This window comes from Dendropsophus ebraccatus, chromosome 14 (assembly GCF_027789765.1).
Source record: "Dendropsophus ebraccatus isolate aDenEbr1 chromosome 14, aDenEbr1.pat, whole genome shotgun sequence".
NCBI classification, from domain to species: Eukaryota; Metazoa; Chordata; class Amphibia; order Anura; family Hylidae; genus Dendropsophus; species Dendropsophus ebraccatus.
In genome coordinates this window covers 36,428,679-36,453,792 of record NC_091467.1, presented here as the reverse complement: position 1 = coordinate 36,453,792, position 25,114 = coordinate 36,428,679, and the positions used below count along the sequence as shown (strand labels likewise).

At 43.9% G+C, this 25,114-nt stretch overlaps 2 protein-coding genes across 6 annotated transcripts in view; one reads left to right on the top strand and one right to left on the bottom strand.

Annotated features, from left to right (window-relative positions):
- Positions 1-25,114, top strand: part of USH1G (USH1 protein network component sans) — a 70,746-nt gene that overhangs the window by 38,123 nt on the left and 7,509 nt on the right. The window lies entirely within an intron of this gene.
- Positions 5,090-24,657, bottom strand: LOC138772827 (uncharacterized). The gene is made up of 4 exons (XM_069953546.1): positions 19,092-24,657; positions 14,727-14,821; positions 11,856-12,080; positions 5,090-6,347 (listed from the first exon to the last, which is right to left on the bottom strand). Exon 1 carries the CDS (start codon positions 24,655-24,657, stop codon positions 19,723-19,725), a length of 4,935 nt encoding a protein of 1,644 aa, XP_069809647.1. The 3' UTR covers positions 5,090-6,347; positions 11,856-12,080; positions 14,727-14,821; positions 19,092-19,722.

The following is a 25,114-nucleotide window of genomic DNA, read 5'->3' as shown; positions in this document are numbered from 1 at the left end:
GCAGCACGGCACTGTCTCTTTATAATGGTGCTGCAGCACGGCACTGTCTCTTTATAATGGTGCTGCAGCATAGCACTGTCTGTTTATAATGGTGCTGCAGCACGGCACTGTCTCTTTATAAGACCACTGCTCAAGCATTACTGCAACCTCTGCACTCGCTGTATGTACGCCACTGCTACATCATTGTGTTATGGATAAAAATGAGAAGTATCAGATTGGTATAGGACCCATATTAGTCTATGAGCCATTGCACATAAATGTGAATTCCACAGTCCGTGCATTTTCTCAGAGTCTTGCAGCAAAGACTTTAGACAAATACACAGTGCATGATTGCAGCGGACCCACTCAGTGTCACCTGTGGGCTGCCCACAGTCATGGACAATGGACTATGGGGGCCAAAGACCAATGTGTGCAGGAGACCTAAGGGTGCGGTGCATGTGATCTAGCGACTTCAACTTCTCACATACAGTTGCTCATATACAGTTGCTCACATATGTGCCTTTCACAGCCATTAGAAGTTAGATTAAAGGGAACCTGTCACCCCCTGTGCTGGGGTGAAGGCCGCCTGACCCCCCGCTAGAGACCCTTATACTTACCCCTTCTCTCCAAGTCCCGCGCCTGGAGCCGGTCCCAGGACGGAGATATCCCAGTTGGAAGCCCGGCGCGCTCGCTGCAGAGATGGGTCCCACGCCCATAGAGAATGAATGGCTCCATTCATTCTCTGCGGACGTCGGACTCTATGGGCGTTGGACTTGGAGAGAAGGGGTAAGTATAAGGGTCTCTAGAAGGGGGTCAGGCGGTCTTCACCCCGGCACGGGGGGTGACAGGTCTTCTTTAAAAATCCATCCCGCCATTGATTTTACAACAGCTGTCAGTGAGGAGTGAGCCTTTTCTCTGTACTGCCACCTTGGCTGTATCTGCTGCTGATCTTGTTCCTATTGTCACCATTCAGTGCCCAGATCCAGTTCAGGGCCCAGGAATTTTGGACCAGAGGCTCCATCGCTGGCAACACCTTACGATTTAGCACCAGGGGGACATTTATGAAGACTGATGTACAAGTACGCCAGTCTTAAATTAGCTCCCACCCCCTTTTCCCATTCGGAATTACTAAAACTGGCTGGCCCGGGGGCAACAAATCTGCACCTGCTTATAGCAGGTGTAGATTTCTGCCATGATTTACGCCTGTGGGCAGTAGTAGGCCACGCCTCTTCTTCCCCCTTGCTGCGCCCCCCCACACACACACACAAGGATACAGCTGGTGTACACCAGGTAGAACGGGCAAATTTGTGCCTTATCCCTGATGTACGTCAGTGGCATAGATTTCATAAATGTCCCCCCAGGTCTTGGCCTCTAGGTGAGGTTGGGTTGGCTGCCAGAATGGACCTTGTGGGACGGTAAGTGTTGTGGCAGTTGTTGGAGGTTGTGTAAGGGTTATTGGGTCGTTCTTCATTATGGGGCCCTGTTAGACTTTATGCCAGCTTCGTCATGACAGGGGACCAATGGCCCTCACGGCCCTCTCTGCATCACAAATTGTGGGTGAGCTAATGACATCATCATGGTGAGAGCCCTTGCCGGTGTTTATTTCGCAGTGTGTTGGGGGAACCTTCAGCAGTGGCTGCTGCAATGTCAATTGGGGGTGCAGACAGTGTGACCAGTGTGGAGAGGGCTAACAATTCTGTTTAGGTGAGAGGAGAGGTCTGTGTGCTTCAAGGGATCCTTATTAGACAAACAAATATGTGAACAATTGACGAACTACCATCTATCATTTTTTGACATGTTGAAAGATGATGAACAACTTATCATTCACTAGGTTTATTACACTTTCATTTTCAGTTATAGCGAGTTTTTAAACGGGTTATCCAGCACTACAAAAACATGGCCACTTTTTTCCAGAGACAGCACCACTCCTGTCTCTTGTCTCCAGTTTGGGTGTAGGTTTTGTAAGTCAGTTCCATTGAAGTGAATCGAGCTTAAAGGGGTTATCCAGCGCTACAAAAACATGGCCACTTTCCCCCTACTGTTGTTTCCAGTTTGGGTGGGGTTTTGAAACTCAGTTCCATTAAAGTAAATGGAGCTTAATTGCAAACCATATCTGAACTGCAGACAACAGTAGGGGGAAAAGTGGCCATGTTTTTGTAGCCCCTTTAAGTGCAAACCACACTGGACTGAACTGGAGACAAGAGTGGTGCTGTCTCTGGAAGAAAGTGACCATTCTTTTGTAGTGCTCATAGGGATGGTCCGAACCCGCCAAGGTTCGGGTTCGGAAGAACCCGAACGCTCGGCATGGGATTCCCGCTGTCTGCCCGCTCCATGCAGCGGGCGGATACAGCGGGAGGACCGCCTGGAAAACTGGGATACAGCCTATGGCTAGGGCTGTATCCCAGTTTTCCAGGCGGTCCTCCCGCTGCGGGCAGACAGCGGGAATAATTACCAAGGGTTCGGGTTCGTACGAACCCGAACCGAACTCGGTTCGTACCATCCCTAGTGCTGGATAACTCTTTAGATGATAATGGCTCTGTGTAATATGGCCCTAAGTGTTATATCCTGCATATACACCATTGTGCTCAGAGATAATTCCTCATGTACATACACAACAGTTTATCTGGAAAAGTTACCTAAATTAACATTTTTATACCTTAACCTGTCCCCAACTTTTATAAAAAGGAGAATTAGTAAGTTTTTGTAAGGTCACAAATAAGCTTATTATATAGTCTAGCGGTGATATTAACGCTTTCTTCATATATAATTTTTTCTGTTGTTTTTACATCAATCTTTTTTTGGCCTCACCAATCATATCAGTATATTTTATAGTAGCTATTTAAGTGTTATATATCCCTTTTGCCTTGTCGTAAGGCTGGGGAATATACTTCATCTTCCTGGCACCCAGTTAATGTTCAGTAATGAGCTCTTGTTTGTGGCCATTGCACAATGAATGTTCTCATCTGATTTGGCATAGTATCATTATGTTAGGAGGGGGTGGGAGGGCTAGGCCATTTGAGGAGACCTAGTCATATTTTCTTTATGGCAAATGCTGAAGTAAAACAGTCGGTTGTACAGCTTGTCTCCCCACACTGTGACTGTGCCAGTGTTTGAGTCTGCACCTAGTAATAGAGGCCTTGGTGCATTTCTTAAAAAATTGTCCCTACACATCAAAATGTGCTCCCTACGTGTGAAGCTACCCTTAGGATGGGGTCACACGTACCGGATCGCAGTGGATTTCACGCCGTGATCCTTTGTCCTGTCATTTTGAATAGGTTTACATACTCGCAGTGGAATTTTCATTCCTCGGCCCGATGAATACATTACCCACCTGCGCTCCGGACTGCTTCTCTGGCTCCCGGCTCCCTGACGTCCCGCAAATACTCATTGGCTGAGCGGGATGTTAGGGAGCCGGGAGTCACAGAAGCAGGTCAGATCGGACGGATGGGTAAAGTATTCACCAGGCCACAAGAGGTTTTACATACCATAGTATAGAATAGTACATAGTATGTAAACCAATCTAAAATGACAGTACATGGAATTGCAGTGGATTGTGGTACATTACCCTTACAGTACATCTGCATCCTGAGAAGAGGAAAGGAGGCATTTTTTTGCCATGAAACCGCCTATCCATATAGGAGTTGTGCTCCATAATAAGCCTATGGGGCCGTGTTCTGCAACAGGATCACAACAAGCTGGGAAGTGATGTGCACAGTTGTGTACGGCTCCTTGCTCATTCTAATGATTAGTGAATGTTTGAACACCCAAACCCCAACTGAAACGTTTTACTTCATAAACCTACCTTCCCTTGGGGCCTAGACTGCTGGGGATGCCCTAACCCTTCCTCTGCTTTAGGCCACCAGGGATAGTATCATTACTCCTTCCTCTGCCCTAGCCCTCCAGGAATCCTGGTAATAATCCATTTACGGCTGTAGAATATGTGCAGACATGTTCACTACCATAGATCTAAGGGATGGTTCCAAAATCCCTTAAAGAGTTACTGTCGTATTTTTTTTTTTTTGCAGAAATCAATAGTCCAGGCGATTTTAAGAAACTTTGTAATTGGGTTTATTAGGCAAATATGCCATTATCTGCATTCAAAAAGACTTTTCCCAGGTCCCCCGTCCCTCCTCTTTTCCATTCACTACAAAATATCAGGAAAATTGTGACTTGTTGCATCAGACACAACCTTGTCTGTTCTATATAGATGGGAGGTGGGAGGAGGAATGAGGGAGATGAGTCGGCAGCAGAGAGTAGAGAACAAAAGATTACACAGCCGGGAGCTCCATGAAAGCCGTATTCAGAAGTCAGAGAGGTCAGTGCTGACTGTCAGAGGAGATAGCCGGTGATGTAGCTAAATTAACTCTTTGTTGTCCTGTTTTGGTGCCTCATCTCCCTCCACCCCTCCCCTCTCCATACACAGTGATGAAGACAGGGGAGAGAGCTTCAAACTGCTTTTTAGTGATAAAATGCATTTTTCGGCTAATAAACCCAATTACAAAGTTTCTTAAAATCGCCTGTGTAAAAAAAAAAAAAAAACAGTAAACGACAGTGACACTTAAAGTACATTCTGAGGGGCGATGTACTCACAGTGTACAAATATATGAATGGACAGTATAGAGATCTTTCTATTGATCTTTTTACACCTAGGCCTGTAACCATGACAAGGGGGTGTCCTTTATGTCAAGAAGAAAGAAGGTTTCACAACACAGGTTCTTTACTGTAAAAGCAATGAGACAATGGATTTTTCTGCTGCATGATGTTGTCATGGTTGATTCACTAAACAAGTTGAAAGGAGGCCTGAATGCTTTTCTTAAAAAATATAATATTACTAGTTATGGGTACTAGATTACATGTGACACGCTGCTCCAGGAGTTTATTTTGATCGCCATATTGGAGTTGGGAAGGATTTTTTCTCTCCGCGATGGGCAATAGGCATCTGGGGCCATGAGGGTTTTTGCCTTCCTCTGAATCAACACATTAGGCTGATAGGTTATACTTGATAGACGTTTGTCTTTTTTCAACATTTTTAACTATGTAACTATGTACTTTAGCTATGTATGAATCACTTTTGAAGCCAACACCAATACAACAATATTTAATTCCTGCTGTTTTGCATCATCCCATACAGGGTGAACAGTACCCAAGACCCCAGGCCCACAATCACTAACTACAAAGAGGGAACACTAGTCACATCCTTTCCAAATAGCTGTAGAATGAGCACATATAATTATTGATAACAATTATAAACCTTTCCTCATTCTTTTTTCTTTCCTCATTCCCTTAGATCATAGTTGCCTCCATCTTCTTAAATGTAGGTTTCCCTGTGGTAAATCTGTACTTGATGACCCTACATTTACATGTTCTTTGGTATATTGGTCACTGACTGGTTTCTGATCTTTATACAGTATGACATATTAGACAAAGAAACATATAATAGAAGAGATATGTGTCTTTAGGCCTCTCTATCCAGGGACAGAGGACTCCTCTATATGTGATAATTATTCAGCAACCCATTTAACCTATTAGCACAACAGTGGTATGTCATGGATTGCTTTTCATAAAGGTGCAGTCACACTAATACATCAGTATCTATGCCTGTGCAGTCACCTTTGGGGGTGATAGAAATCTGTATACTGCCATAACAACAGGAATCAGAGAAAGATTTGAAAGCTTTGGAAGGGATTCCTACTGTTAACTTACTGATGCCCAGGGGCTTAAAGTGATACTGTTACCCGTGTTTGCACAGAGCATGCTGCACATTGCAGATGTATCTTTATTAGTGGTGCGTGTGCCTTCTTTTAGGTGAAAAAGCATTTAATGGGTGACAGTATCACTTAAAAAAAATTCCTCTAGGTCTGCCATCAGTATCTGCCTTGGCCTAGTTAGTTAAATTTCATACTTGAATGGCTTTTTCAGGCCTTGCCGGAGTTCAAGTCAGGACTTTAAATAGGCACTCTCATTTCAGTAACTTTGTAAAATATCTTATCAGACAAAATGCATTCCTTCTCCTGTTATCAAGCATCTCAAATCTCTTTCCCTCCCTGCTAATTTGTCTTCCTTCTGACAAAATCAGCTTTGTACAATTCTGTAGCTAGCTCCGGGATCATTAGAAGCAAGGTAACTCTATGAAGGGGGAGGAAGGAGATGGGAGTGCCTGGGTACAAAGAGAGAGACACAACTAAAAGATAGCTCTGTAAGTAAGGGGTCTCACCCCAACTTTATACACAGTTAGGACTGCAAACTAGCATGTTATCATGGCTTCTGCTGCTCCTGTTTAGGTTGTTCACAAAGACAGAAATGTGCAGGATCTCCTCCTATGTGTGGACATCATAGACGTTAGGCTCTGACCACCAGCTCTGCAAGAACTGAAAATTATAGGTTTAACTTAGTTGCAAAGTAGAAATTTTAAGAAAAATGCCATATATAAACATATATGATACATTGCCAGTGCTCATGTACACATAGGGCAGCTTTTCCTAAAAAGTCACCTGAAATAACAGGCGCCCTTTAAAGAGCATTATCTTTAAAAAAAAAAAAAAAAAAACTTTTTCGTAGTGTGAACATACCCTTATGAGGAATCAGGACGTGCAAATGCTTACAATCTATGACTTTACGGAAAAATTGTGGAACTTTTTTTTATTTGCTTCATTTATTTTATTATTAGAGAATAATATAGAGGTTGTATAATAATGTAGAGAGGGTTGGTGTGAGTTCATATCATGTACAGTTTTGATGCATTTTCCTATCCAATGTGGATTCTTTTAGAGAATGATTGCCATGAAGAAAAAGTGATTTGACACATGTTTTGTCTCAGACAGCAGCCAATCACAGCTCTGCTTTAGTTTTTCAAATCAGCCTAAGGAAGATAGACCACTTCCTCTGACACCTTAAACACTGTGATTTATTGTGGGTCAGGGTGATAATCACATGACCAAGTTATGGTAGTAAAACGTTTAAATGCAGCTGTGCTGGAATAAAACAGATGGCTCTGTTGGACTTACGGTATAATGGGCAAAAAAAAAACCAATGCTTCTCTAACTAACCTGATCCAATCTTTGTCTTCTAAGTCATTCAGGTATAGATTTGTGTTTATATCTAAGAAGCTTTCATTTATCACACATGCTTTACCATAATTATCATTAAAGGGGGAATCCTGAGGAAAACAATATGTTTTAAAATCAGCTAGTGTTAGAAAGTTATATATATGTAAATTGCTTCTATTTAAAAATCTCAGGCCTATCTGTACAGTATCAGCTGCTGTATGCTCTGCAGGAAGTGGTGTTTTCTTTCCAGTCTGACACAGTGATCTCTGCTGCCACCTCTATTTGTGACAGGAACTGTCCAGAGCAGTAGAAAATCCCCATAGAAATCTCTACTACTTTGGACAGTTCCTGCCACAGACAGAGGTGGCAGCACAGAGCACAGTGTCAGCCTGAAAAGAATGCACCACTTCCTTCAGGGCATACAGCAGCGTAACCAACGACTATCATTCCGTGTACTATGGGGAATGATTTCAGAGTGTTTGCAAAAGCACTTGTTGGCAATAGTTTATCGTTAATTGGTGAAAATGAAAAATCACACTAAGGCTATGTTCACACAGTGTACTTTTTATGAAAAGGACTTTACTTCATTGGAATTTTTCATTTAAAACAATGACCGTTGTTTTAAGTGCCAAGCAACGGCCATTGTTTATTCGTAGTGGGAACATATAGTGTGGCATCACATTCATTTAGGCAGTTGTTTGGATGCTTTTATGGGATGTGCTGTAACTTCAGCCATTGTAGTTGCTTCACCCTTTCAGTAATCAGGTCAGCCGCTCCTTAGATGGTGCATGACTCTGATAACATCTAATACCATTGTGTAACAGTGTTCTCTAATAGTTACACATAAAGGGAGATTTATTAATAATTGTGCACAGCATCATTGGAGCCCATGGCAACCAATCAGATTCCAGTTTTTATTTTTTAAAAATGCCTCTGAAAAATTAAAGCTGGAATTTGATTGGTTGCAATGGGCAACTGCTCCACCAATGCTCTGTACAAGGTTCGATAAATCTCCCCTATAGTGTTTACCTGTACATTGATATTCCAGCATTTTACCATTAGCGTTTAGTTATGTATGTGCATGTGGTATAAACGTGCAGCTATTTTATTCTTCTGAAAAGCGAATAGTATGTAGTTACTGCTGAAAACAATGTAAAATAATGGAGGATGCTGAGTAATACCCAGTTCCATTCTCACGGCTCCCATTGTGTATAGTGGGAGAAGCCACATGTGTGCAGAGGTCACTGTGCAGGTAGTTGTGTGCTGTGTGTGTGTCACATTGCTGCCTCTCATGAGCTCAGTTACATTCTCCATCTCACTAACTGAGCACCATCAATTATGCATAAGAATTAAACATTTATAGTGCAGTTACGTATGCAGGTAGAGCTCTACAAGCGGTGGGAAGACAGGCCTGCTCTGCATAGTACAACCTGACAGATATATACTGCATTGCATTTGCCTTAAGGAGATCATTATAAGAAAATGAATGTATTTGGTAAGATTCGTAGATCAAGCAAGATGCAGCATTTTAGTGGTTCACTTCCGGGCATAACATAATATTCGAGAACTTGCACAGTACAGTACTCTTCTTTATCCTTTCAATTGTCTTAAAATATGTAGCTACTATAAGACTTGAGCTACACAGACATTTTAATAAGAATATATATATATATATATATGTGTGTTCATGTGACTCAAAGGGAATGTGTCATCAGGAAATTACCCGTTGTTTAAGTTTTCATGTTATGGTAAACCTATTTTTTAGGACATTTTCATTATATTTTTTTTTCTCATTTTCCAATATACTGTCTGTATTTGAAAAATAAAAATCTCAAATTTATCAGCTTTCATTCTCCCCACTGGGCTTTAAACTGTCCTCAAACTTCCTGTTCTTACAGATTATTTCCCAGCAGTGCCCTGCTGATCAGCAAAGACAGAAGTGCCATGACAGTATATAGAGAACAGAAGGACACACAATAGCTGTTGCTCACAACTCAGTGTACCCCTCCCTGTAGGATGACCAATATAAAAGTCACTGAGCATGCCAAAAAGTCTTTCACATTCATTTGAATGGGACAGTTCCTGTATTTGGTGCCTATGGTCCACAGGGCTTACTGTAAAGCATATAATTAAATAAACCAGTTTATGCAAGATGGCAGCCCACATAAAAAATAAAATATAAATACAATACAAATAGAAAATAGAAACAGATAAGAAAAAAAGAACATATCTCACTATCTGGTTCTAATCAATAAAATTGTTGGTCATATAATACCTTGAAATTCAATTGATATTGGCTTACAAAAGATTTGATTGGCCAGTATGACTGTTTAGACCCCCACTTATTATTAAGCAGTTCACTCCCTGGCTCACTTTTTTTGTACAGCAGAAGACGGCCTCCATTATAAGTATAAAGGTCCCCATACAGTTTGTACTGATGTCGGATGGCGGCAGGTTTCGGCCATCAGTATAAAGTGTAAGGGGGCGTGATGAAATTTCCTTGCCCAACTCCTTTTGTTCACAGAGAGATAAGCCTCTGCCAGAGCAATCTAGAGAACACAGTAAGGGTACTATAACACGGAACAATAGGCCAATTTGGCCCGATTCAGCCGATTATCGCTCGGTGTAATAAATATAACGATCAGCCGATGACAACGATCATCGGCTGATTGTTGATATAGGTTTGAACCTATAATTGTCGGGCGCTGACCGCGCATTGCTACGTGTAATAGCGGTGCACAGCCGGCGACTGACGATATACATTACCTGTCCATGCTGCAGGGCTCCTCTTGCGGTCTTCTCTCCGGGTCCCGCGTGCTCCAGCTTCAGAGCGGCCTGTCTGAGCTGACAGGCCGCTCAGCCAATCACTGGCCGGGACCACTGCGGCCAGTTATTGGCTGAGCGGCCTGTCAGCTCAGACAGGCCGCTCTGAAGCTGAAGCGTGCGGGACCCGGAGAGAAGACCGCAAGAGGAGCCCTGCAGCCTGGACAGGTAATGTATAAAGTAAAAGCAAGGGCTGCAAGGACATCGGTAACAATGTCCCTGCAGCCCTTGTTAAACAATAATCAGGCCGTGTAATAGGCCCAGTAAACGAGCGCCGATCTAGCAGATCGGCGCTTGTTTACAGTTATTATCGGGCCTTCATCAGCCTCTGTAATGCTACCCTAACATTTTGCTGGCTAAACTTTCATGTGTATGGGGAGGACAGGAAAGATAACTGTTTGGTCAACAGTTATTGAAGGTGTATGGTCACATTAAGTGTGAGACAGCCAGACCCCGTACATGTGTATTTTCAAAGAGAATACATACTTGCAACAGGATTGACATCCCGCTGCAAGTATGCAAGTGACACCCCCCTCCCCCCCCCCCCCCCACCACATGCTGGTACATACATTACCGGCTCCACGCTCTGACTTGCTTCGGAGGTTCCCGACTGGATGTCCCACTCAGCCAATCAGTGCGCTGCCCCGCCACAGCCACCGATTGGCTGAGCGGGATGTCCAGTCGCCCTCCCATAGAGACGCCCTTGCTTCCATGAGGCCAAAAAATATGGATGAAAAACAATCTTGTGTGAATGTATCTTTACTATGTTTTAACTATTAATTATACATAATATTCTTTGTTAGAATTTGTCATTTCAAAAAGTGGTGAAATCTGTCCATTTTGTCATCAGTGATGGTTCCCAAACACCACAGATTTGCCATGGAACTATATATATTAGGCATTGTATGTAGATTTAGCAATGATCATGTAGCATGACACTGATACTTGAAAATGAGCTGTCCAGAGCGCAGATAGCTTAAAGAGTAGAGCTGCTCCTTGAGGTAGAGGTATTTCTAGTATTAAATACTGATACTATTCATAGCAACATAAGAAAGACTACCCACATGGAACTTTCAGTGTAAATACTATATAGTAAAACACTATATAGAAGAATAAAAACGGCAATACATGAAGAATATTATCTATGGTTCTTAGTTTTCAAAGGATCTAGCATGAGCCGGTATACATTGACATACTGTTCTTTCATTTTGCTGATGTTTATTCCAAATATAGCCTTCCCACCCATATTGAGGATCGCAAGTTCCATTTATTTTGTAGGATATGAGTAGACCAAAAAAATATTATTACCAGATGGAGATACAACAGTACCCATTAAAGTCAGTGTTATCTCTTTAGGAGACATCTGTTTTATGATGCTCACTGTACAGTATTTTATTTGTGAAGTTTACAGTCCTTACGCCATGGTAAAGTATTGCTACCTTGTTTCCCTGAAAATATTTTTTTTTCTTTGAAAAGGGTCTAGGGCTTATTTTCAGGGTAGGGCTTATTTTCAGAGAAACACGGTATGCCTCTACACTGTAGCCCCCCATATGATATACCTCCCTCTGTAGTTGTTCCCCCATACTGTATACCTCCCTCCTCCTGTAGTTGCCCCCCCTCCCCATACTGTATACACCTCCCCGCTGCAGGTAGGCCCCATACTGTATACCTCCGTTCCCCCTGTAGTTGTTATCAATACTGTATACATCCCCCCTCTGCAGGTGGTCCCCATACTTTATACCTCTGTCCTCCCTTCTGTAGTTGTTCCCCCATACTGTATACACCCCCCTCTGCATACACTCTAGATAAATATATATGTATATACCAAGCACAACTGGAACATAGTTCATCTATACTGCACAATACTGCATGAGGTAAGCAATGTAACATGAATGCAAAGTAATATCGTCCTGCAGAGTAATGGGATATATTTGCTTCTATTTTAACACATATTTTAAAACATAATAAATAGTCCGACATATAACCATGGAGTTAAATAGTGGTTACCTGTTCATTTCCTTGTTGTATTCTCCTGCTCCGCAAGGGATCCCTGATGAAGGTGATCATATTAACTAAAACGCATTGGATATTTTTGTCCACTGGAAGGATCTGTAGTTTTAAGACATTGATGTCACTTAGGGCTTTGAAAATCAGCACGGAACGCCAGGGCATGTGTGGAGTGCTACCGCCCAGAGTACTCCCCTGCCTGAGGTTTCTATTCAACTTTTTAACCTGTGGAATACAGTGGGGAAAATAAGTATTTCATACACTTTCGATTTTTTAAGTTTTCCCACGTACAAAGAATGGAGAGGTCTGTAATTTTTATCATAGGTACACTTTAACAGTCAGAATTTATAATAAAAAATTCCATGTATGATCTTCTTTAAAAAATATTTGCATTGCGTTGCAGAAAAGAAGTATTTGATCACCTACCAACCAGCAAGAATTCTGTTATAGTCCTGTTCATCTTTCTTTAAGAAGCCTTCTTATGGTGCGTTTACACAGACAGATGTATCTGACAGATTTTTTAAGCAAAATCCAGGAACAGACACACATCGTATGCGCTCCGGCCGGGATCTGTGAATTCCGACCGCAGAAAGACCTGTCAGTTCACACAGTGAAGCGAGTGGCTCCGGCAGCTCGCTTCCCTGTGGGCTATGGGAAGCTCTGATGCGAGCGCGCGCTGATGCGCCCACATCAGAGCTCTGCGGCCGAAAGATCATCCTGCCGGTACTTAAGTACTGGCCGAGATGATCCGGCCAGAGACCGGCCGTTCCGTGACCCCGGCTGGGTCACGGAACGGCCGGTCTAATACGTAGTGTAAACATACCCTTACTCTGCATTCATTACCTGTATTAATTGCACCTATTTGAACTTATTACCTGTGTAAAAAACACCTGTCCACACACTTAACACCTCAACCTCTCCACCATGGCCAAGACCAAAGAGCTGTCTAAGAACATCAGGGACAAAATTTTAGACCAGCACAAAGCTGTGATGGGCTACAGGACAGGAGGCAAGAAGCTTGGTGAGAAGGCATCAACCGTTGGTGCAATTATTAGTAAATGGAAGAAAACCAGGATGACTGTCAATGTTCCACAGTCTGGGACTCCATGCAAGATCTGGTTTCTTGAGGAAAGGATTATTTTGAAAAAGGTCAGACATCGCCCAGAACTACAAATAAGGATCTGGTCAATGTCATGAAGAGAGCCAGGACCACAGTCTCAATGATTGCCATCAGTAACAGGGCAAGCAAGGTCTCCCTCCATAAGCCAGCACATGTCCAGGTCCATTTAAGGTTACCAATGACCACTTGGAAGATCCAGAAGACACACAGGAGAAGGTCTTGTGGTCAGACAAGACCAAAATAGAACTTTTTGGTATCAACTCCACTCGCCTTGTTTAGAGGAAGAAGGAGGATAAGTACAACCCCAAGAACACAGTCCCAACCATGAAGCATGGAGGTGAAAAGATCATACTTTGGTGGTGCTTTTCTGCGGCGACTGCACCGTATTGAAAGGAGAATGGATGGGGCCATGTATCGCAAGATTTTTGCCAGTAACCTCCTTCTCTCAGTAAGAGCATTGAAGATGGATCTCGGTTGGGTTTTCCAGCATGACCTGAAACACACAGCCACGGCAATTAAAGTGACACTGTCGCCCCCTTTGTGCATTCTGACATCTCTACACAGGTGTAAAGGGTAAATTTAGCGTTTTTCATACCTTATTTTATATCATACCTCATGATGCTTGTTCAAGTAAAAAATCATCTTTTATTAACTGCAGATTATGTTAAGTGGGCGGGGCCTCACGGCATTAGCGCCACTTAGCTAGGCCCCCAACGCTACCGTTGGCCCCGCCCCCTCACTAGCCATTGGAACAGGCTGGCCTAAAGGTCGAGGCCCCACCCCCTCTAGTTCGGTCCACCAATGGCCGCCAAGGGGGCGGGATCAACGGTGGGCTAAGTGACGCTAATGCCGCGAGGCCCAGCCCACTTAACACAATCTGCAGTTCATAAAAGATCACTTTTTACTTGAACAAGCAACATGACGTATGATATAAAATAAGGTATGAAAACTGCTAAATTTTCCCTTTACACCTGTGTAGAGATGTCAGAATGCACAAAGGGGGTGACAGTGTCACTTTAAGGAGTGGCTCCATAAGAAGCATTTTAAAGTCCTGGAGTCTCCAGACCTGAACCCAATAGAAAAACTTTGGAGGGATCTAAAACTCAATGTTGTCCAGCGACAGCCCTGAAACCGGAAAGATCTGGAGAAGATCTGGATAGAGGAGTGGGACGAATTCACTTTTTCAGTGTGTGCAAACTTGCACAAGAACTACAAGAAACGTCTGACCTATGTAATTGCAAACAAAGATTTCTGTACCAGATATTAAAGGAGAAATCAATTTTTTTTAGCAAGTGCTGGGGAGGGGAGGATAAAAGTAATATCATGCTTTTACCTCCCCCACTCCAGCGCTGGCGTCCTGCCTTGGCTGCTGACAGGCTGAGCGGACTGCACACATCACAATCCGGGTCCTGGCTCAGACCGAGTGGTTGGGCACCAAAACAGCAGTACGTGGCCAACAGTACTGGAGTGGGGAGGAAAGAATGTGTTATTACTTTTATGCTCCCCAGCACTTGTTTAAAAAAATAGCTTTGCCTGGACTTCTCCTTTACGTTCAGTTTTTCTATCAAATACTTTTCAATTTAAACAATGTGATTTTTCAGGATTTTTTTAAATAGATTCTGTCTCTCACAGGTGAAGTGTACCTATGATAAAAACTACTAATAAAAAATAAAAATCTCCTATTCTTTGTAGGTGGGAAAATGTGAAAAATTGTCATGTATCAAATACTTTTTTTTCCCCACTGTACTTACATTTACCTTGATGTACACTACTTGGATTGTTGGACAGATAGTCACCCAGAGTTTCCAGAACCTCTCTTTAGTTTCCCCGGAGGAGGAGGACACACCTAGAGATGAGACAGGTAACCTCTATTTACAGTAGTACCTCAAACATTGTTCAGTATCCAAACAAAATTAGGGGAGATAACTGCCAGCTGAACTATTGTTCAGGAACACCAAGGTTACAGGAGCTGGGATTCTTCTCATTATGAGGGGAATGCCAACTTTAAACCGACATTTCCTGCAGCGTAGGCAGACAGAGAAGCAGGAGAGAAAGGCATTTTGAACTTGCCGAGCTGCCATTGCTTCTCCCCGCTCTGAGGAACAGCTCGTCCAGCTCGTGAGGTCCCCTCTCCAGGCTGCAGCCCACCCTCCTCAAGTCCTGGCCAGCTGCTGCTCATTGGTCCAGCCACGGCCAGCCAGAGCATACACCGGCCGCAGCTGCTGCTTCTCCACGGGCTTGCCTCTGCCGGCTTTCTGACCTCCGGGGTCCTGTCACCAGGCCACTGCCATCCCTCTCCAATGCCCCCCAAATTCAAGTAGCTGGCGAGTTTAAACAGCCGCTGCGGGGAACACCAGTTTAGAGCTGTGTTTGCCCTCGGGAATTCCCCGCTCCTTTATAGTAAGGAGGCCTGGAGAAGGGTCCAGGGGCTGGAGGAGCTGTTCCCCGCAGTGGAGACAAACAAGGGCAGCGCGGAAAGTTCAAACAGCAGAACGCTTCTGTCTCTCTCTCTCTCTCTGCCTCTGCTGTGGGGAACACACTGTAAAGGAACAGGGATTCCCCTTATAATGAGGGGAATCCCCGCTCCTTTACAGTAAGTATTGGTGCATAATGCACCACTACTTACTGATAGTCTTTACACTCTGTGGACTGGGTGCTCTGCACCTGACCCATGGAGTGTAGAAAAACAATTAAGGACATTAACAGTGTTCCCTATGGGAACACACTGCTCGGTTCTTGAATAGCCTTCCAGAACCCATTAAGTTCGAGAAGAGAGGAATTACTGTATTCAGCTATATACTACTGAGGGAGAGCGCACAGGGGGGCTATATACTACTGAGGGAGAGCGCACTGGGGGGCTATATACTACAGGGGGAGAGCGCACAGGGGGGTTATATACCACAGGGGGAGAGCGCACAGGAGGGCTATATATCACTGGGTGAGAGCGCACACACAGGGGGGCTATAAACTACTGGGGAGTGCACAGGGAAGGCTATATACTACTGGGGCAGCGCACAGGGGGGCTATATACTACAGGGGGAAAGCGCACAAGGGGGCTAAATACTACTGAGGGAGAGCGCGCAGGGGGGCCATATACTACAAGGGGAGAGCGCACAGGGGGGCTATATTCTACTGGGGGAGAGTGCACAGGGGGGCTATATACTACAGGGGGAGAGCGCACGGGGGGCTATATACTACTGGGGGAGAGTGCACAGGGGGGCTATATACTACTGCGGGAGAGCGCACAGGGGGGCTATATACTACTGGGGGAGTCACCCCCTTTGTATCTCATTTCAAAGGGCTTTTGAGAGAGAAAAATGCCAGTTTCCCCACTAATAAGCATCAATTCTGTATGTAAATAGTTCAAGGTTTGTGAAAAGTAACAAAACACGTTTCCTACTGATGTTCAGCTGGAACCTCCACCTGACAATAGACCCTGGTATGTGGCCCCTCACTAAAAAAAGTTGTTGGGTACCCCTGGTCTAAAGGCACAGTCCACACTAGGTATGTACCAGTTGCCCTCTGTATGTGTGTGTGTATATATATATATATATATATATATATATATATATATATATATATATATATACCTAGCAGCATTATTATTTCTAATATAGTGCTGGTGCTGTATTTTTCCCAACTGTGTTAGGATAGATACGCAGCCAGGAACTCGTAGTCCCCTTACTCTATATCTCCCTCCCCCTCTGTGGTTCTTCCCTATGCTGTAAACATTCCCTCTCTGCAGTAAAGGGCGATTTAAAGGTATTATCGCACAATGTTAGGAGGCAGTGGAAGCTATATGAATATTTGTGCTGCATTGTGGTTTTTGTGTGCAGCTGCCTGAGAAGTATTTTGTGGTACACTGTACTGTACATTATGGTATTTGGCGCTGCTGATACTGTAGGTATTTTGTGCTCCAGTATTGTATTTGCTTAGAGCTGCTGAAGTGTGTATTTTTGCTGCACCGTGTGTGAGTTTGGCACTGTTGGGGAGTTGTTTTGTGCTGAATGTTGTATTTTATAGGTACTGCTAGAGAGGTATTTTGTGCTGCACAGTGCTGTTTTTTTCCTGCTAGGCAGTATTATCTGCACTGCATTACACTTTGGTTGGTGCAGGTAATGTGGATGTTGCTTTGTGGTATTTAGCACTATCACAGCTGGGACCAACGTCACATTTGGTTGGCTCATGAGACCTGAATTTAAAAAAATTTAAGAAACCCTGGTATAAACTAACTACAATAATAGCAACCCCCCAAGTATCAGAATTCCCTGTCCAGTAAGGCTTTTCAGCCTTGAGTATAGACAGGAATTTTTACTGAGATTTTGAAAGTGGAGATAATGTCAAACATGACAAATATTAACGCACTCCTGCCGCTACACTGTTAGGCCATGTTCACACAACGTATTTTTAGCATAAATCACGGCCGTTGTTGCAATTTGCCATGATTTATGCTAAACATACATTGTATTTGAATGAATGTAATCCTGGCCAGAGCATATACACATAGTATACGCTCTGGCCGGGATTCCATCCGGCCGCACGAAAAACTGACATGTCAGTTTTTTGCGGCCGCTATTCATTGAGAAAGTGAATTCACACAATGGTTCCGGTCGCACGCTTCATTGTGTGTAGCGGTGAATTGGGATCCGGGTGCACTCGAATGCACCCGCATCTGAATTTACCAGAAATCAAGATCATCCAGTACTGCAATACCGGCCGGGATGATCTTCAGGAACACCGGCCGTTCTGTGACCCGGCCAGGTCACTGAACGGCCATTGTTATACGCAGTGAGAACATGGCCTTAATTAATATGGCTGCAGTATATGCCTGATACATAGGATGGCACGGGCACAGAAGCGCTGCCTATGCCACCTGGGACTCCAGGGTTATCTGTTAATATCGGAGCGAGGTTCACGTGCTGACAGTTGCAGTGAGCGCGCGGCTATCACTGGCACCTGGGCATCCACCACAACTGTCAGCTTCAGGATGTTTAGAGCTGGACTCAGGCGCAGTAAGCTACTTGCTGGGATTCCAGGAGCAGTCGCATAGTCTGATACACTGCAAACTCAAGCCAGCTCCTTAGTGAGGAGCCTGGAGACAGAGAAGTGCGCTGTTATATATCCTCACCAACACAGGAGGAGAATGCATTTATCTGGGAGCGGTGACATCACTCATTCAAGGGCCATCAATCCCGCTACAACTTTATATGTGACGCTATAAGGTCCAAATTTATCATTTAACATGAGAGTGTTTACCTTAATGCCTCTTATAATTCATATACAGTGTGGAAGCAACAAACTTCCGTGACCTGCAGTCAATTTTTTTCTAGCCGTTAATACTGCATCACGAATTAAGGGTATTTATTTATTACAAACAATTTTTTTTTAACTATTCATTTTATTTTCATTTTCATTTTATTCTGTTTTAATAAATATTCTTCTGCAGTTAGGCTACCTGGAGGCTACCTGTCTTTTAGGACCAGAGTTGTACACTCAGTATCTAACTGTTCCATCCTAATTTTCTGGTTTGCTTGAGCATGAAAAAAACTCAGATTCACTTGGATAAGTTAAAGCATCCCAGAGCTATAAGTAAGGCTTGAAGATTCTACATTGGTAGAACCAAGTGAAGGTGGGCGAACCAGTCACCAACCACTACAGTACATGACTGTATGTACAGATAAAATGCATGGAGTGTAGGGGAAAATGTTATAAAATACAGCGCTTGTATAAAGATTTTCCCAAGCTGCACAATACAGTTCCTCAAGAAGTAACCCAGTCATCCTATCTCAGTTACGGACAGCTACATGACCACATGTCCTTACTCTGTTACCTGGGTACAGGTATACACAACATTATCAGCCAAGGCAACAAACAAACACGTCACTCATGTGACTTTAATTAAAAAGACTCGGCAGATCTGTTTTCATTATTAAGGATTTGGCCATTTTTAAGGGGTATTACAGTTTGAGCAAATAAAGGTTATTCTGCAAATAATGTAAAGTTATGCACTTTGCCTATATATGAATTCCTCACAATTATTATTCTGACTCAACAACCTGGCTATGAGCAGGTGGGGTTATAGATAGTCTTATATCTGTGCTTCAACCAGTACTCACACCAAGTCACATATTGTCAGATAGCGTCAACTCCATTGTAGAGGCATGTAGGAAGATTCCAGCTTTATTTGGTGCAGAAACCCTGTAGAAATGCTGGTACAACGGGGTGAAAAGGATATAATATGCCAGGGGTAGCAGGAACATACAGGTACATGCACTGTCTTAACATGAAAATGGCTGCTAACATGAGGGAGAGGGGAGGAGCTACAACACTGCAGCTAGAGAACAGGAAGATAGGAGGGTCAAAAAGCAAAGCAGAATAACACATATGCATGTCAATGAATAGAAACCAGTCTTGGGACATGACACTCCCCGTCTGAAATCTTTAGATTTCACAATATATTCCAAATCGGAACAATGTCCTGAAAGTCCAAGGTTGTTCTTGAAACCTGAAAAACAAGAGAGAAAAACAACGTGCAAACAATAAACAATAAGTCCAAATCTTGAAGTTGAAGATTTGTAATCCCGAAGAAACTTCAAATAAACCCATCTTCGGATTGGGGAAGCCGCGGACTGCAAACACTTCCACCAACCCACACTGTAATCCACAGGAGGAGGTTATCAGTGATGACACAGCCATAGTCCATGGTGGTATGCTCCCCGCCATAAGCTGTGTGGGTGTCCAAGTCACTCATGTAACTTCTTCTTTTGGTAGAAGGAGCACTAGTTCATGAATTGGACGGAAGAAAACCTTTGCTGAACCTCCCTTTGTTACCTTGACTTCCACTTTACGAGTCTTTCCATCGTCGCTGGGGATGACCTTTGTGATGAGACCCATGGGCCATTCATTACGATGGGCTTCTTTATCCTTCAAAAGAACAAGGTCGCCTTCCTGGAGGTTAGGTTTTGAAGTCTGCCATTTGTGACGGCTTTGGAGCATGTGAAGATACTCACTCTTCCACCGATACCAAAACACATTAGACAGATGTTGAACCTGTTTCCATTGGCGTCTGTAGATGTCACTGTGGTCAAAGGTGCCTGGAGGAATATCAGAAGTTCCAATCTTCTGGGTAAGAAGTGTCGCTGGAGTAAGGATGATTGGAGAATCAGGGTCTGAGGAAACTGGAACTAAAGGCCTTGCGTTGATTATAGCAGATACTTCAGCAATTTCAACTGCTAGCACGGCAGCACAAAGCTCAAGTCTTGGTATAGAGTGTGCAGGTTTTGGAGTTAGTTTTGCCTTACCTAAGACAAATCCGCAATGTGTCTCATTTCTGACTCCTGTAATCCTAAGATAGGCCACTGCAGCTATGGCTTCCATTGATGCATCAGAGAAGATGTGGACTTCCCTTCTGATGGCCGCTGAAAGGGAGCTGGGGGCATAACAACGTGGAACTTGGAGTTGCTCTAATACCTCCAGAGACCTTTTCCATTTTTCCCACCTTTGTTGTTTCTCAATAGGTAGCTGAGAGTCCCAGTCCGCATTTTCAGTGGTAAGCTGTCTTAGTAGTATCTTGCCTTGGATGGTGATGGGCGCAATGAACCCAAGAGGATCATAAATACTGTTCACAACAGATAAAACTCCTCGCTTGGTGAAAGGTTTGTCACAAGGAGACACTTGGAAAGTAAAAGTATCTTGTTCAATGTTCCACAGCAACCCTAGGCTGCGCACAGGAGGAGCGTCAGAACTGAGATCAAGGTTTCTCAAGTTGATGGCATGATCATCTGAGGGAAAGGCTTTCATTACCTCATGGCTATTGGAGATGATCTTGTGAAGTCTGAGATTCCCTGCAGACAGCATCTCTTGTGTTCTGGTAAGAAGATCAACTGCCTCTTCACTTGTTGGTAAAGATTTAAGTCCATCATCAACATAGAAATTCCTCTCAACAAACCGACGAGCATCAGAACCATACTCCTTCTCACCTTGTTGGGCTGTCCTTCTCAGTCCGTAGGTTGCTACAGCAGGAGATGGGCTGTTGCCGAAGACATGCACCTTCATTCGATAATCTATGACTTCCTTGTTGACGTTGTTGTCCTTGTGCCATAAAAACCGAAGATAGTTTCTGTTGTCTTCTTTAACAATGAAACAATGAAACATCTGTTGAATGTCAGCCATTACTGCAACAGGTTCTTGTCTGAAGCGCATTAGGACCCCTAAAAGACTGTTGTTGAGGTTAGGACCAGTGAGGAGCATATTGTTGAGAGAAACGCCTTCAAACTGTGCACTAGAATCAAACACCACTCTGATCTGGTCAGGTTTCCGAGGGTGATACACACCAAAGGATGGTAGGTACCAGCATTCTTCTCCTTCCTTTAGTGGCGGTGCAGGTTCTGCATGGTCTCTGTCAAACACCTTCTGCATGAAGTCTACAAAGTGTTTTTCCATCTCTGGCCTTCTCTTTAAGGTGCGCTTTAAAGAGGAAAATCTTGAAGCTGCTTGCTGCAGATTGTTTGGTAGCTTTGTTCTTGGAGTACGGAAGGGTAAAGGTGCTACCCAGCTGTTGGAATCATTTTGAGTGAATTCCTTATCCATTACTTTGAGAAATTCTTTATCTTCTCTAGCAGGTGCCAACTTGTTGTCATCACTTGTGATGTTGAACACTGTAGACCCAAGGTTATCATCCCATGGAAGGCAAATGTTCATGTCATCTTGCTGGTCATGCTGCCCCTTACAGTTACTCATCTTTTCTTTCACCAGGTAGTGATGTGGGCATGGCTGAAAATAAGTGCTGCGACCATTTGGCAATATATGAGTCTTAAATGAGGATATCTTGGTAGGCCATTTCATACGGTCAATGCAGACGTTGCCTATAATAACCCAGCCTAAGTCAAGGCGCTGGGCAAATGGTGCATCATGCGGTCCATTAATTTGCTGACGTATTTTGTGCACTCTGAGAATGTCCCTTCCCAGCAAAAGTAGGATCTCTGCATTATTATCCAGAGCTGGTATTTCACTGGCTATGGTCCTTAGATGAGGATGATGGAGAGCAGCTTCTGGTGTAGGGATCTCCTCTCTGTTTGATGGTATCTGGTTGCATTCAACAAGTGTAGGCAAAGGTACCTCTAGATTTCCATTTAGAGAAGCTACTACAAGTCCACTGGCTCTTCTCCCTGAAACCTCTGTAATGCCACTACAAGTGCCCAGGGTATATGGGTAAGCATCTCCCTTTAGGTTAAACAGATCAAAAAGTTCTGACCTTGCAAGTGATCGGTTGCTCTGGTCGTCCAAGATGGCGTACACCTTTACAGTCTTTTCTGGCTGACCCTTGGGGTACACGTTGACTAGGCATATCCTTGCACAGGACTTGTCACAAAGGTCTTCTCCGCAGACTTCTGTACATGAAGAAGATACTGTGGTAGGCTTTGCTGCTTGATCTGTGTTCTCCCCGCCATGCTTTGCTAGAGGAGGGAAATCTGTAGGTGGTGTAGGGCTGGACTGAGATGGGTGAAGAGCTTGTACGTGGTTCTCACTGTCACATTCTATGCACTTTATGGCAGTTTTACAGTCCTTAGCAACATGTTCAGTGGAAGCACAACATCTGAAGCATACTCCAAACTTCTTTAGCAGTTCCTTGCGTTCTTGGAGTGGTTTCCTTCTGAAGCCAATACACTTCTTGAGAGGATGCGGCTTCTTATGAATAGGACATTGGCGATTGGGGTTCTCAATCTTTTCACCTTGGTTGTTCTTATAGCTGGGCTCCTCAGAAGCTGATGAGGTAGTGGGAAGAACATCAGTCTTTTTTACAGACACTGGACCTCTGTGTTTTCTGTACTCGGAGCGTGGGCTGTCATATTTAGAAGGAGGTGAACCAGGGCCACTGGACTCACCATAGTAAAAGCTTGGGTCATTCTTGGATTCTGCAATGTTGCTGATAAACTCACAGAAGTAGTCAAATGGAGGAAAGGAGACTTGATTCTCTCTTTTGTATCTTGAACCAACTGTAGTCCATTTTTCTTGAAAGCCATATGGCAGTTTGGCAACTATTTGGTTTACCCCACGAGCAGTATCCAGGTAGCTGAGACCAGGTAGGTGAGTGTCTGTCTTGGCTAGTTGAAGCTCTGAAAGTAGGTCACTAAGCTCTTGGAATTTCTGGTTGTCCTTACCAGATATCTTTGGGAAACCTTGCAACCGTTTGAAGAGAGCACTCTCAATTGCTTCAGGACTACCATAGGTACGCTCTAGTCTCTCCCAGGCAGATGTGAGTCCTGCTGCTGGATTACCAATGTGGACAGATCTGAGTCTCTTAATACGTTCTGTGGACTGTGGGCCAAGCCACCGGATGAGTAAATCTAGCTCTTCAGCAGCGGTGATGCCAAGGTCACTAATTGCGGTTCTGAAGGCACATTTCCAGCCTCTGTAGTTCTCAGGCTGGTCATCAAACCTTGTAAGTCCGGTCTTAGTAAGTTCACGGCGTAACATGTATCTTGCAAACTCTGACATGTCTGTACGCTCTGAGCTTGGACAAGGAAGTGCTGGCTGAGTAGTGCTGGCCACGTTGTCTCCAGAGTTCGGGCTAAGAAACACAGGCGTAAATGAGGCTGCATAGGCATTTAGCCCAGGAGGTGGCTTGCTATCCATAGGCTTACCTGTGGCTTGGTAAGATGCTAGGCCATTGTTAGGGTTTGGCATCTTGGCTTGCACCTGTGTACTTCTGTGATGAGCTTGCAGAGGTGTAGGGCCATGGTTAATTATGCGGAGTGAAGTATCAGGATGATGAACAGGCAGAGTGTTGTACTGATCTTGATTTTGGGGTATTGCAGAAGGAATAATGTGTTGTTGCTGTGAAGAAATATCTGCACTGTTTTGGCTTAACACATAGTCTCTAGTACGTTTGAGAGGATCCTCTGCATCCATTCCGCTCAAGGCAACACTGTCTCTTTCACTCCCACTGGCTGCTCGTTCTAGGACCTTCAACCTTGCCATGGCTGTAGCGTGCTCACATTGTTTCTGCAGAGCTTCTATTTCTGCCTTTCTTCTTGCGGTATCTGTTTCTTTGGCTGCTTTCTTCTGTGCTGCATCTGCTTCCATTTCAGCTTTCTTCTGCGCTGCAGCTGCTTCTAATTCTGCTCTCTTTTGCGCAAAAGTGGCCTGAATCTTAGTCGCTTCAGCTTCTGCACGCGCCTTTATAAGCTGCTCACTTAGTGTGGAATATTTTGAAGATCGTGACCTAGACGTGCGTTTTGAGCGTCTTGTAGACTCAGAAATACAAGATGTTGTTTCATGAGGTTGCATAATTCTTGCTTTTATTTTAGACTTAGTTTCATATATTAAGCCGTCTCGTTCAACATTAAGATGTTGGAAGTTTTGCAATTCTTCTAGACTGTCCTGAGTATTGATTCTTTTCAGAATGCAATGGTATTCTTCACATTTCAGTTTGTATTGCTCATGCATAGTGGACAGCTGCTCTAGGGCTCCCTCTAGTGGTAATACATATTCAGGCAAGCACATGGTGGAGACATGTGCCTGTAAAGTTTTCCACAGATTCATAATGTCTGATGCAAGTTCATGCTGCAGGCTTTCAAGGTTCTCTCTAACCTTCCATGTAGGCTTAACAGAGCGTTTGTCCTTATCACTGGACTGCAGACTGGGGTCCATGCTTCCCTGAACTGAGTGTCCCTCAGCCATGATGCACACAGGATGGGTTACACTGAAGGAAGATGGCTGCTGCTAGCAGGTTCTATGATGAGAGTCTGCACTGTGGCTCCAGTTCACACACACTGATGATCCCTTGGACACTGCAGGTAGCTGCTATGGCTGTATCTGAAGCTGAGTCTCTGTCCCCACAGCTGTGACTGACAGTCTATGATCCTTTTCACTATTCTGACTCAACAACCTGGCTATGAGCAGGTGGGGTTATAGATAGTCTTATATCTGTGCTTCAACCAGTACTCACACCAAGTCACATATTGTCAGATAGCGTCAACTCCATTGTAGAGGCATGTAGGAAGATTCCAGCTTTATTTGGTGCAGAAACCCTGTAGAAATGCTGGTACAACGGGGTGAAAAGGATATAATATGCCAGGGGTAGCAGGAACATACAGGTACATGCACTGTCTTAACATGAAAATGGCTGCTAACATGA